Source organism: Ursus americanus, chromosome 4 (genome assembly GCF_024610735.1).
Source record: "Ursus americanus isolate L20-20 chromosome 4, mUrsAme1.1.p, whole genome shotgun sequence".
NCBI classification, from domain to species: Eukaryota; Metazoa; Chordata; class Mammalia; order Carnivora; family Ursidae; genus Ursus; species Ursus americanus.
The window spans coordinates 17,020,384-17,034,786 of NC_142130.1; the positions used below are offsets into that span (position 1 = coordinate 17,020,384).

General features: G+C 40.4%; 1 protein-coding gene across 3 annotated transcripts in view; it reads right to left on the reverse strand.

Annotated features, from left to right (window-relative positions):
• The window catches only part of GNB4 (G protein subunit beta 4), a 55,210-nt gene that overhangs the window by 5,945 nt on the left and 34,862 nt on the right, over positions 1 to 14,403 (reverse strand). For all 3 annotated transcript variants that reach the window (XM_045788700.2, XM_045788701.2, XM_087861416.1), the window contains exons 5-9: positions 13,554 to 13,617; positions 11,589 to 11,751; positions 10,398 to 10,464; positions 10,093 to 10,294; positions 169 to 385 (exon numbers count right to left, since the gene is read on the reverse strand). In XM_045788700.2, coding sequence (XP_045644656.1) covers positions 169 to 385; positions 10,093 to 10,294; positions 10,398 to 10,464; positions 11,589 to 11,751; positions 13,554 to 13,617 — 713 coding nt within the window. The remainder of the gene's footprint in view (positions 1 to 168; positions 386 to 10,092; positions 10,295 to 10,397; positions 10,465 to 11,588; positions 11,752 to 13,553; positions 13,618 to 14,403) is intronic.

Genomic DNA, 14,403 nt, shown 5'->3' on the forward strand with positions numbered 1-14,403 from the left:
ACTGACCGAACAAGAACATACTCTGGAACTAGATGTTACTACTCTTGACCTAACGGGAACGTCACCACGGCCCACGGGCGAGAACCGCCAGGGTGCCGCTGCCCGCGGCCCCGCGGGACCCGTCCCCGCGTCCTGAGCCGAGCGCAGCCTGCTGGGCTGCGCACCAACCTGCGCGGTCGCCTTTGAGCGTGTCCCACACGTTACAGTTGAAGTCGTCGTAACCGGCTAACAGGAGGCGGCCGCTCTTTGAGAACGCCACGGAAGTGATCCCGCAGATGATGTTGTCGTGCGAGTAGAGCAGCAGCTCCTGGTCTGCGCGGAGGTCGAAGAGCCGGCACGTGGCGTCGTCGGAGCCCGTGGCGAAGGCATAGCCGTTTGGGAAAAACTAGAAGGCAAAGGAACAGACGCTGACCGCGCAGAAGGGTACGAAACCCGCGCAGCGGCGGCGAGGTAACGGACTCGGGTAAGACAGGGCTAGGTTCAACTCCGACTTGGCTTCTTGGCAGGTGAGAACTGTCGCCCCGAAACTCTCACGCACTCTGGGCCTTGGCTTCCGAGTGCTGGGCAGGACTGACGGAAGGAGCGCGCGGGGCCGGGGCCGGGGCAAGGCCAGTCCCCAGGGCAGGCGGCTCTGCTCCTCCCCCGGCCGACTCCGAGACTGCGATCGGACAGCACTGTTCACGGTGCTTGCATTAACCATTCCAGAATCCCACGTGAGAAATAAATAGCAAAGATTTTACAGAAGAGAACATAAATCGTCCCGGTTAGGCGACGTATGAAGTTAAGCTAGTAGTAAACTCTGCATTATGTTTGTGAATCCCCTTTTCTCAGAACCTAGCACTACTCAACATTGATTTTTTTAAACAGACCTTTTTTTTTTTTCATGTATCTTTTGGTCATCTGTATTATTTTTGTGAACTCATTCTTCACGACCTTTGCTTATTTTTTACTATCCTGTTAGTACTTGATTTGTAGAAATAAGATGACTACAAAAGTTTTTTTTTGCAAATTTTAGTTTTTTATAGTTTCTTTTTAAAAAAATAAACAATTTCCTTTTTATGTAATCAAATTTATCTTTCCATTTGAGATTTCTTCCATTGTTTTTATGAATAAAGTCCTTTCTCAGGCTTATTAGCTGATGTTCACTTATATCTTTTTCTAACTTCTTAAAGTAATTTCATTTTTCACATCTTAATTTTTATCTATCCAGGATTTGATATACAGCATTCAGTATAAAGATCTAACTTAATAGTCAAGTAACTGTCCCCACAATTGATTAATCATTTTACTGATTTTTTGTTACATCTTTAATTCACTGAACTCTTATATTCACAAAAATGTTAGTTGTGTCTATATCCTTTCTTATACCTGTATCACACTTTTTAAAAATCATAACTTGATTGGGGCACCTGAGTGGCGCAGTCGTTAAGTGTCTGCCTTCGGCTCAGGGTGTGATCCCGGCATTCTGGGATCGAGCCCCACTAGGAGCCTGCTTCTTCCTCTCCCACTCCCCCTGCTTGTGTTCCCTCTCTCGCTGGCTGTCTCTGTCAAATAAATAAAAAAATCTTTAAAAAAAAATCATAACTTGATAGTAAATTTTTCTATCTGGCATGGCAGAATACTATGGTACTCTGATTCAAGTCAGAGTGTTTTCTCCTCTCCCCCACTTCAATTTCACAGACGTTTGATCAAGTTTCTTTTCTCCATATTCCTCTGACTCATCTCAACAACAACAACAACAAAATCCACTTGGGTTTCTTTTGAGGGAGGGGGAGAGAATCCCGGCAGACTCTCCCTGGACTCAGGGCTCCATCGCATGACCCGGAGATCACAACCTGAGCCGGAAACAGGAGTTGGACACTTAACAGATGGTACCACCCAGCCACCCCTCCACTTGGGTTTTGATTAAAATCTGTATTAAGCCTAAAAATTAGTTTGAGGGACAAATGATTAGCTTATTATATGCAGTCTTCTCATTCAGGAAGATGGTATTTTTAAAAAGACTTTATTTTTTAATTTAGAGAAAGGGAGTGCAAGAGTTGGTAGGGGGAGGGAGAGAGAGAATCTTAAGCAGGCTCCACGCCCAGCGAGGAGCCCGACGTGCGGCTCCATCTCGGGACCCAAGCTGAAATCAAGAGCTGACACTTAACTAAGCCACCCAGGCACCCCACGATTATTTTTAAGTAATCTCTATACCCAACATAGTGCCTGATCTCACAACCCCGAGATCAAGAGTTACATGCTCCACTGACAGCCAGCCAGGTGCCCCAGGAATATGGAATTAAAAAAAAAAAGTTTCAACAAAATTTTATGATTATCTTTATAAAGATTCTACACATTTCTTGCTAAATGTATGCCTCTTTCCTAATTTCTGTTGCTATTCCCAATAGGATTTTCTTCCTTTCTGTTCTCTTCTACCTGGTTATTACTGGTGTATACAAGAAAGTTATTGATTTTAAAATAGTGTCTGTCACCCAGAAAATACACCAAACTCTTTGTGATACCTAGACAGCCAGACTATATCACCTGCAAATAATGACATTTTTTCTACTTTCGAATTCAGCTTTGGGTCCAACTACATCAGCTGAAAGTTTCAGAACAATTTAAACTAGGGTGATGGTATTATCGTCTTGTTACTTAATACAATAAGAATGCCTCCAGTGTTTTCAGTGTTAAGAAGTTCCCCCTCCCCCACATTCAGGATGATGGTGGAGGAAGGCAGTGATTAACAGGGTAACAGGCTCTCAGAAATGCAAGTACTTTTTACTTTAATGCTTTTAGGATGCTTCAAGCCTGGTTCCAGCAGAGATAGTTTTTCCACATCAAAAACAAGGAACTACTTTCCCTTTTCAAATTCCCCAAAGGCGTAAGGAACCTCTAGCCACAATTTCCTCTATCTACCAAGGATCCAATCATTAGTCCTCCCAGACCACAGTGAAATTTAGAAAGAAGGCCCTTAAGCAAGTGAAAGGCTTCAGCAAACTCTTACTACCTACCTAGAGGCTAACGATTTTGACCACTTTCTTCCATTCTAAGAGCCAGCAAGATACTCTCCATTGTTCCTTTGCAGGAGGTCCAACAATACCATTTGTATACATTTACCAGCATGTATGGGTTAAACCTGTTCTCTACCACGGACCGAAACAGAAGCTGTAGTGCAGTAAAGGACGCTGGCGCAGAACACCCAGCCACAAAGGTCACCCCTTTCAGCTCAGCGTAAGGGGCACAGCGTGCCAACAGTCTATGTCCAAGACACAGGATGGCCAGACATCCCGTTTTGTATAGGATCGTCCCCGTTACGCCTTTCTCCTGAGGAAAACTGGGAACGACATTCTTTCACACTCAGAATTTCACATTCCCTAGTTTGGATGATAGAGGCTCACCTTACCAATACGATGGACTAGTTTTAATTGCCTGGGAGCTTAGGAAGCCCTCAGAATTAGAGGAAATATCTGAATATATATTAAATATGCCAGATGCATTTAAAGAAAAGTGCGTGTGATGTTGGCTGTTCATTCAAGTTGGGTTTCTTTGGGTTTGTTTTTAATGATAGAGAAGACCTTTCCAGTACTGAGTTTTTTGTTTTTTAGAAAGGGGTGTTTGCTTTTTATCAGATACTTTTCGGTATCCAAAATACAAAATGACTTGGTAAATCTCATTAATAGATTCCCCCATATTAAGTCATTCTTACATCCCTAGAACTAATTTTCACTATATATATAATGTATCTTTTTAACCTTGACACATTGTTGGATTTGATTTGCTGTAATTTTTCCTAAGATGCTTTTCTCTAGTCTTAAGGGAGACCCTTTCCTGTGTTTTGGTATAAGGGTTATGCTAGCCTGACATAATGAACTGGGAAACTTTTTGTCTTTTTCTGCGCTCAGGAACAGTTTTAATAGTGCTGAAATTTTCTGTTTCTTCAAAGTACAGGTTATTTGCCAATAAACTACATGGGTCTGAACATTTCAATAAAAAGTAGTTTTAAAAAAATTATCGAGCTAGTCAAGTTTTCATTTATTGAGTCAGTTTTGGAAAACTGACTTAGAATTACTGTAAGTTACATGTTTTATGATTTTTAAAATCTTTAAAAAAGTAATAAAATAAAATCTTTTATATGTAGTAATATAACCTTTACTATTCTTAATTTTATGTATCTGCAATATTTATCCTTGTTCTCTTAAGCTCCTTCCTCTCCCTCTCCTCATGTGAACTGTTCTTTTTTCCGAAGTCCTGAGCTATTTCTTCTGGTTTATTATTTCTTTAGCGGCCTACTATGCAACTGGCTATGTTTAAGAAGACCTGTCCAGTGCAGAGTGTAATGTTTATTCAGTCAACATTATTAAACTACATTACTCAAATCCTTCCTCTTTTTTCTTGCCTACCTATCAGTAGCTCAAAGTTGTACGCGCAAGTCTCCTACACAACAGTGTTCTGGGGTCATTTCTCCTTGCATTTCTAATGGCTTAGGCTTTATGAGTATTTCAGTGTCATAGCCTCACTACTGACCATCTCTTGCTAATGTAAAACTTCTCGTCTTACAGTTTTTGTTTCCATTTTACTTTGCATAATAGAAATATAGTAATATTACTACAGTTTTCTTTTAGTTTATCATTTGCCCACTCTTCCATTTTTACTGTTAGCTTTCCTGGGCCATTTTGTTTTAGAGGTAGCTCCTGTTGTAAACAACATATAGTTTGATTCACAATGTATCTTTTAATAGTGGCAGCCATTTACATGTATTGCCTTGAGTTACTATATGTGGTCTTAAGCTCTTATCCTAGGTTATATTTACTGGAATTTTTCTCCCCTAAAATATGACCTCTGATACTTAAAATCCCTGGGTCACAATATTTCTCCCTCAACACTCAGCAGACACTGTTCAGGAGTCTCCCAGCCCTGTTTATTATGGATAAGTGTGAGGCTAGCCTGACTTCTTATCTGTTGTATCTAGGTAATCTACTTTTTCATTTTGAATATTTCTAGAATTTTTTGTCATGTTTTGATATCTTAAATTCAAGAGAATATGTCTATGTTGGTCTTTATAAATTACTTTTCAATACTGGGCAAGCCCCTTTACGTTGTTTTCTTTCTTCAGCTCATTTTTAAAAAAAATTATTTCTTTGCTATACCTCCACTTTCAGTCAAAATGGAGTAACAATGATTACATTTACCCCCATGCTAAAAAAAAAAACAAAAGAAAGAAAATTGACCAAATATATGAAACATGGTTCTAAAGACACTGGGTAACAGTCAACAAAGGAGAGTGGTCCCTGAAAGACAGGACACAAATGAAGTAAGCCCCGTAACTGCCCCAACTTCCTGCCTGGAGAGAGTTTACAGGTCATGGTGCTGGGAAGGAGAACCTAAATGGAGCCCACTGACATCCGAGTTGAGGAGACAGAGCTGGGAATCCAGGGAGTCCAAGGCAGCTAGAGCTCACGAGCCAGAGCACCAGAAAGGACAACCCTTGGCAGACAGGAAAGTCAGGAGATGATAAGGGGCCCCTCAGGTATTCAGCTGAGTACTGAGCACAGGTGCGTGAGGAAACTTCTCAAGCAGAGGAGACACCCATAAAGATAACAGGAAACAAGCTGATGCTCATCCAGGGCCAAGAATAATGTCTGTCCCTCCTACCAAGAGGGAAAACCTCACAGTTCACTAGGAAGAGAGATCATAAGGTTTTCCCTCAAGGGTGGGACAAACTTCAGTACAAAGTGCTGCTCTGGGCCCACCGAACAGAACTGAAAGGTAAGACCTGAACAGATCAAATTATTCCAAATAACTATGCCCTAGAACAAAGCTAAATAGTATTCATATAAATACAAAATGACCCATCACCCACCAAGGTAAAATTTACAATGTCTGGCATCACATCTAATGAAAACCAGACATGCAAAAGCAAGAAAATATGACCCATAATTAGGAGGGAAAAAAAATTACTCAGCGGACACAAACCTCCAAAATATCACAGATGATAGAATTAAAAGACAAGGACAAAAGCAATGTCGGAGCTTAAGAAGAAGCCTGTATGGGTTTAATGGCAGATGAGACACTGCAGAAGAAGAGTAGTGAGCTGGAAGACACAGAAACAGCAACTATCCAGAGTGAAATACAGCAAGTAACAAGACTGAAAAATAAAATGAACACAGTATGAGCGAACTGTGGGAACACTCCAGGTGTCTTAATGTATGTGTATTTCGAGTCCCTAGAGCAGTAGAAACAAAAATACATTTTAATGGTAACAGCTGGCAATTTTCCAAATTTGATGAAAACTATAATCCACAGTTCCAGACACAAGAAATAAGAAAACTATACAAAGACACTTCATAATCAAGTTGCTTAAAAACAAAGAGAAAAGACACCTGGGTGGTTCGGTTGGCTCAGCCGCTAACTCTTGGTTTCGGCTCAGGTCACAGTATTGGGCTTGTGGGATCAAGCCCTGCATCGGGCTCCATGCCCAGCACAGAGCCTGCTTGAGATTCTCTCTCCGCCTCTCCCTCTGCCCCGTTCCCATGCCCCAGCTCAACTTGTTCTCTCTCTGAAATAAATGGATAAAGTCTTTAAGAAACAAACAAACAAAAAAAACCCAGAAAATATTAAAAGCAGCCAGAGGAAAATAAAGGACACACTGTGTAGAGACCAAATAGAATGATAGGACATCTCACACCGGTATTAACATAAACCAGAAGCTGGAAGACAGAGTATCAACAGAAGAAAAAAAACAAAACAAAACAGTGATAATATTTTTCAGAAATGAAGGCAAAATAAAAAATGTTTTAGATATACAAAAGCTGAATGAGGGACTTTAACAGATTTGCACTATAAGAAACATTAAAGGAAGCCCTTCGAGGAGAAAAATAGTTGAAAATCTGAATCTATAAACAAAAGAATGAGGAGCACAGAAAACGGTAACTATGTTAATAAATGTAAAGACTTTATTTTTTAAATCTCCCTAAAGGAACATCAGCTCTTGAAAGCAACAATAATATCAACGTCTTGTAGGGCTTAGACCTATAAAAGTAAAATAACAACAACTGCACAAAGGCTGGGAGGGGGAGAAGTGGGGGAATCCAGGTAAAAGGTTCTTATCTACACGGAAAAGTGATATAGCAGCACTTAAAGTAAACTGCCACGAACGGTACAGGTGCACCACACATTCTCTTGGCAACCACCACCACAACAAAAACCAACAAAAATGTTGCTAAAAAGCCAAGAAAGGAAATTTAAAAATTCAAAAAATTTTTAAAACACGCAAAACAAGGCAGAAAAAGAAGAACAAAGAATAGACAGGACAAAAGGCAAAGAGCAAGATGGTGGATTTAAACCTAATCATGTCAATACAATAATCATACAAAATGTAAATGGTCTAAACAATAAAAGGCAGAAATAGGACTTTAAAAAAAAAAGATTTGAGAGCGCGAGCGAGTGAGCAAGCATGAGCAGGGGAGGGGAAGGGGGAGAGAGAGAGAGAAGCCGACTCGCTGCTGAGTAGGGAGCCCAATGCAGGACTTGATGCCAGGATCCAGGGATCATGACCTGAGCCAGGGGCAGATGCTTAACTGACTGAGCCACCCAGGCGCCCCGAAATAGGATTCTCTAGACCCAACTACTGCCCTATAAGAAAATCGCTTTGAAAATAAAAACACAAATAGCAAGGAAAAGCAAGGAAAAAGATATGCCCCTGCTAAGACTAATCAAAAGCAAGCTAGGGTAGCTCTATTAATATCAGACAAAAGCTTCAGAGTAAATAACATTCCCGGGGATAAATGTCATAATGACAAAGAAATCAACTGACCCAGAGAACACAATAACCCTAAAGGTTTATGCTTTCAAATACTCATTGAAAGGGGCGCCTGGGTGGCACAGCGGTTAAGCGCCTGCCTTCAGCTCAGGGCGTGATCCCGGCATTCTGGGATTGAGCCCCACATCAGGCTCCTCTGCTATGAGCCTGCTTCTTCCTCTCCTACTCCCCCTGCTTGTGTTCCCTCTCTCGCGGCTGTCTCTCTGTCAAATAAATAAATAAAAAAAAACTTAAAAAAAAAACAAACTCATTGAAGAAAAACTAATAAACTGCAAGGAAAAATGGACAAATACACAATCAGAGATTTCAACAGCCCTCTCTGAATAATAAATAGAACTGACAAGTATCAGTAAGAGTACAGAAGACCTGAATAATACTATTTTTTTCCCCACCACCCTCCCCCAGGCTCTGAAGACCTGAATACTACTATTAACCAACTTGAGATAATTGTTATCTGTGGACTTCTCCATCCAGTATAACAGTAGAACAGAGATTCTTTTCAAGTGCAGAACAATGACCAGGTCAGACCATATGCTGGACCATAAAACAAGTCTCAAGAAGTTTAGAATCTTATAAATCCTACGAAGTGTATTCTTGGACCATAATACAATTAAAAACAAAAATAAAAATATCAAGAAAATCTCCACATATTTGAGAATTATATAACGTATTTCTAAAAAAGTCCTGGGTCAAAGAGATCAAAATTATAAAGAATTTTTAACTAAATGAAAATGAAAACACAGCACATCCATATCTGTGGAATGCACCAAAAGCAATGTTTACAAACTGACCACTTTAAGCTTCAATATTAAGGGGGAAAAAAGTTTCAAATCAACTTCTACCTTACACACCTAGAAAAGAAAATGAAACCCAACTACACAGCAAAGAAATAAAAAGAGTGAAAATTCAAATCAAACAGTAAAAAAAAAAAAAAAAAAAAATCAATGAAATAAGACAGAGCAAATTGTTCGAAAAATAGAGCAAATCGTTCAAACCAAAACATGGTTCTTTGAGAAGATAAAGAACACAGCACCACAAACTGGGTGGCTTACCCAGCACACATTTAAGGTCCAACAGCTCTGGAGGCTGGAAGCTGCAGTCAAGGTGTCTGCTGGCTGTAGATGGCAGTCTTTTCCCTGTGACTCTTCACACTGTTTACTTTCTCTGCTTATTGGTCTGGAGTTTCCCCTTTTTTCTAAGGATACCAGTCATCCTGGATTAAAAGACCTCCAATCTGGTCTGACTCAGCTCATCACATCCCCAACAACCCTATTTTCAAATAAGGTCACACGCTGACGTAGTGGGGGTCAGGACTCAACGGATAAATAGATAACCTCAACAGGCCTATATCTAAATACGACATTACGTTTGTGGTTAAGTCTCATGCTTAAATTTCACAGAGAAATTCGACCAAACATTTAAGGAAAAAATAACACCGATTCTGCACAAACTGCCCAGACAACTGAGGTGGAGGGAATGCTCCCCACCTCTGCCTACGCCAGCCTTCGTCTGGTATCGAATCAGAAAAAAAACATTTCAAGAAAGGAAAAATAGAACTTTAATGAATATGGCTGTAAAACTTCATAAAAACTTTCATAAATCAAATGCACTAATATATAAAAACAATTATGCATGATGACCAAGTGTGGTTTGCCCCAGAAATACAGGGTTGGGTTAAAAGGGGGGGGATATCAATGTGAATTCACCATTTAACAGACTAAAAAACAAAAACCACACGATCATCTCCTCAAATGAAGCGGAAATATTTAATAAACTCCATTCATCCCTGACAAAATCTAAGCAAATTAGGAAGAGACTACATCAACCCAATAGAGGTGATAGGATGAGAGATGGAGACTAGGTTTACCTGCTCTGAAATTCTCTTCTTCTAACCAGGCTGGCCTAATAACAGAGGATGAGGGTAACAAAGCACTGACTTCCTCAGACGTTCAACAAAATTATAAAAAATGGCTTTCAATATGTAAATAAGCAGAAACCAATTTTTCCGCCCAAATACATCTTCTTACGAAATTAGAAGTGTCTTATACGCATAAGCGTTTGCATGCAGAGTACTTTTGGAAATGCTAGTCATTTCTATACGGTTTAGCATTTGGCCTACACAGGACAATAACCACATATGATTCGTTTATGCTCATATACACGGACTATTTACCTGGCGTAATCGATTTGTGGTTAACCTGTCTGGAGTTTTTGTTGTTAAAGTCATGTTATACATTTCAGCAGTTTCTATGCAAATTACAGTTTCCTTAGAAATGCTATTTACTTACACTGACAGCATTAATATCTGACACATGTCCGGTGAAAGACTGTCTGCACATTCCATCGCGAATATCCCACAATTTGGAAGAGGCATCACAAGCACCAGAAACAAAAGTCCTCATGTCAGGACTCAGAGAAAGACTCATCACATCTCCAGAATGCCCAGTGAACGTGGTGGTCTGCTGGGCAGTTTCGATGTCCCATAAAGCACTGCAATTAAACATAAATTAAAATGACTATTAGCTCTTCCCTTATGTTAGTTCCTACCATCACCCTCGACCCCCAAATCAGTGCTCTTGTGGGCCACACTTACCAAGTTGTGTCTCCTGAACTTGTAACAATTTGGCTGTCATCTAAAAATCGACAGCAGGACAAGTAGCCTACAGCACAGAGAGCAACACATTTTAGGTTATCACTGACCACGGGACCCAACCACCACGTGAATAGTAATGCACATTTCAGTTTTTAAAACCCGATACGTGGGCAACAAATGTTTATTAGTATACTATAGTTCTACTTCTAATTACTTCAAGATCTATGCTGTCTGCAACCCAATTTTATCAACAAACTCTCAGTATTTTCTATGTGGATGTCACGTCCTGCTAGGTACTCTGAAAATGACGCGCTTAGGACACAGTCCCTTCTGCCTACTAGACAACCTAAGAGAGAGGTTCCTTTCCACAAACCTGTACCGTCTGTGGCAGACAAGCTTCAGGACGCTGGGAAATCCTCTCGTACTGTGCGAAATCACACCACCTCAGCCAAGGCTTCTTGGAAAAGGGTCACCTGAATGCTCAGAACTCACCAGTGTCTCCAAATATGGACACGGCAGGATTTTTGTAAAAAGCATCGTCAGACAGTACTACCAACAATTCAGAGAGGCAGAAGCCTGGCGAGTGGCAATAAATTCCTTACTAACACTGCCAACCAAACGCTACAGTACGGCGTACACCCTACGGCACGCATCCTGGCAAACCAAGCAACGTACTATCGCGCTTATGAGTACTTCTCACTGTGCACCTAACACACATTCAGTTACGTAACCAAGTACAGATGCCGAAATCCTGTAATTGTTACATGGCTGCAGAGAAAACAGAAAACGCATATACATTTTTTTAAAGTAGGCTCCATGGCCAGCATGGAGCCCAACACAGGGCTTGAACTCACGACCCTGACATCGTGACCTGAGCTGAATTCAAGAGTCAGACACTTGACTGAGCCATCCAAGCACCCCTGTATTTGCTCTCTTTTTCTTGTTTGAATATTTTGCAATCGATCTGTCCATTTTTATAAAATTGTGCCATTTTTGAAAGAAAAAGTTACAGTCATCGTTTGTAGAACTATAAAGTTGGTGCTTCACTGACTCAGTCATTTCTGCTCTCACCTGATAAACACTCAACCTTCAGCAGCTGAGCACGATTTGTCGCTCGTTCTTGCTGACTGGCTCACTCAGGAGTCCTCATCTCGTATTTGGTAGGAAAAGACAATATTTAGCGGAGCTCACCTGTGTGACCCGGTAACTCTCGGCTCACTCTCACGTTTCCCTCTCTGGTTTTTAAGTTATAGATAGAGCAGATGTTGTCCAGCCCTCCACACGCGACGTAATTACCGGAGGGAGCGTAGGCACAGGTCATCACCCAGGAAGATCTCAAAGGAATAGCATGCATCTGTACCACAAATAAAACACACGTTTTATTTATAAAACACTAAGAGTACGAAAACAGACCATTTATCAAACCGATTTACAACAAAGCAAATGACTAAAAATTAGATGCGTCTAACTAAAAATAAGCCAAATTAAAAATGCAACGGTTTAAGTGAACAATGAAAAATAAAACACTAATACAGAAAAAGTAATAGGCACATAGTACTTATCAGCAATTCATTTGAATTTAAGTGTTCTTTTTCAGAAATTATTTTAAGAGAAGGAAGTAGAATGTTTCAATGCTAATATATCCATTCAAAATATTAAGTGCAAAATGTTAAAGAAGTCAATAAAATTCTTTGTTTTGCTAATAGAAGTCAAAAGAGGAATTTCCTCCAATATAACACTGAACAATCAAGTATCAGAGCCAATTAAAATGGTTCTTCCATAAAAAAAATAAATAAAATGGTTCTCCCATGATGAGATGGCACGGTCTGGGGCACCTGGGTGGCTCAGTTGGTTAAGCATCTGCCTTCTGCTCGGGTCATGATCCCGGGGTCCTGGGATCGAGTCCTGAATAGGGCTCCCTGCTCAGCAGGGAGCCTGCTTCTCCCTCCCTCTGCCTCTCCTCCTGGCTTGTGCTCTCTCTCTCTCTCAAATAAATAAATCTTGAGAGAGACAGAGAGAGAGCACCGTAACTTTCTAATAGTACGATATATACTCTGCACCCAAATTTTAAAAACGGCAATAGTTAGCATGATCTGCCCACACCCTGCCCACACCACGCTGGGGCTTTACCACCCAACCCCGATCATCTGCAAGCAGGCGGCGACACTGAACGCACACGGGAACAGCAGGCTAAATGGTCCAGGGAATCGACGCACTGGGTGATTACTACTACGCTCTCACTAAACCTAAAATATTTTAAAAAGTATTTTTGTTCTAGAAAATATAGTTGAAAGACATACTGGATGGGCCAATTAATATAGAAAAACTGTTATAAATCTGCCTTAGCTAGCTTTAAAATCTCAACCAGGCTGAAGTTATTCTTTACTTCACAAAACAGTACTTTTAAATCTTTAATAAAAACAGTGACAGAAGTATACACAGAATCTAAAAGGTATTTCATGTGTGTAAGTTCTCTCGAAGCTTTTCCGCTACCACTCAACCCCCTTACATCAAGGGGTTCCCGTGGACACCTTAGGAGGACCCAGTGGGTTCTGCCAAGAGATAGGAAAAAGTTGTGATTTGCCTCCCAGCGACCGCACCGTCTGAGCAATCCAGAAACACAAATCAATGGCTAGAGGGGACCCAAGAAAAGCCTCACGGTAGCATTCTGGCTTACCCATAACTAGAAATAAAAATCTCAGGGTCACTGCCCATTAGGAAATGGGTAAGTTTTTAAAAAAAAAAAAATCATGTATAGGGGCACCAGTCTGGCTCAGTCAGAAGAGCGCATGACTCCTGATCTCAAGGTCATGAGTTTGAGCCCGATGTTGAATGCAGAGATTACTCCAATAAATAAAACTTTAAGAAAAAGAAAGTAAATCACTCGTATAGTTTCCTGATGCACACCCTTTTCTACTACTAAAATACAAAGCAGGAGACTCAAGTAACATACACTGAAGGACAGTCCTACCACTGTCCTTGGGAACATAAAAGGGCTTAATATTAAAAGCAAACATGAAGCCCAAAGAGAGGATCTAGATTAAAATAAATGGAATAAATTTATCTTGAAGGAAATTAAGTTTGAAGTAATTAAATAAAGAACAGTTAGACACCAGGCCAAATAAAAGGTGAAAGAGAACGATTAAGAAATCCTACCTTATTTGTTGTGTAACTATCCCAAATAATTAATTTTCCATCTTGGGAAGCACTGACTAGTAGCCTAGAGGAACAAACACAAAAATAATTCGACGCTTAGAGGACAAAGGTAGTTGAAATTAGTCATGCACTGCATTACTGCAGGTCAGTTCAGAAAAAAATATTTTTCTAATTAAAATCTTGATACCAGAAAATATCCTCCCAACTTAATAAATTTTTTTCTGCATGCCATAAGTTTTCAATAGGCCATAGAATTTAGCAAAACAAACATTTTACTACAGATGTCTCTGGTTATAATTTGACTTTTTTAAAAAAATGATTCAACTTTTTATGGTGACAACATTCTAGTTCTTATCAAGATTTTGACAGATAGTAGCTGACCGGCTCATTATTTACTGACTTAAATTTAAGGACAGTGGAGTACATATTAGCCTAACAACCATATTTCACGCCACCTCAAGATCGTAACCGAGGGCCTGGGAAGGTGAGGCAGTGTTATGGGTACAATGCGGGATATGCCTCCTGCCTTTGAGGCCTCCACGCGTGGCAGAAAGAAGGTATTTACACATGTTTACAATCAATGAAGTGAAAATTGTCACAGTCAATGCTACAGGAAAGTAAAAGGGGGACAAATACCCGCTTGTTGAGTCCTGCCAAAAAGAACCCATACTGAACAATGGAATTCTGTAAGCTGACGGTAGAAGCGTGTGTTCTGTGAGCGTATGTTCACTGACGAGAGGAGGAAAAATACAACAAGTGTTTGAGGAATTGCGAATTTTCCAGCTGCACAGAATGTCTGAGACATGGGCAAAACAGCTGAGGAAAGTGGACTGGGCTTGAGAAGCAGAAA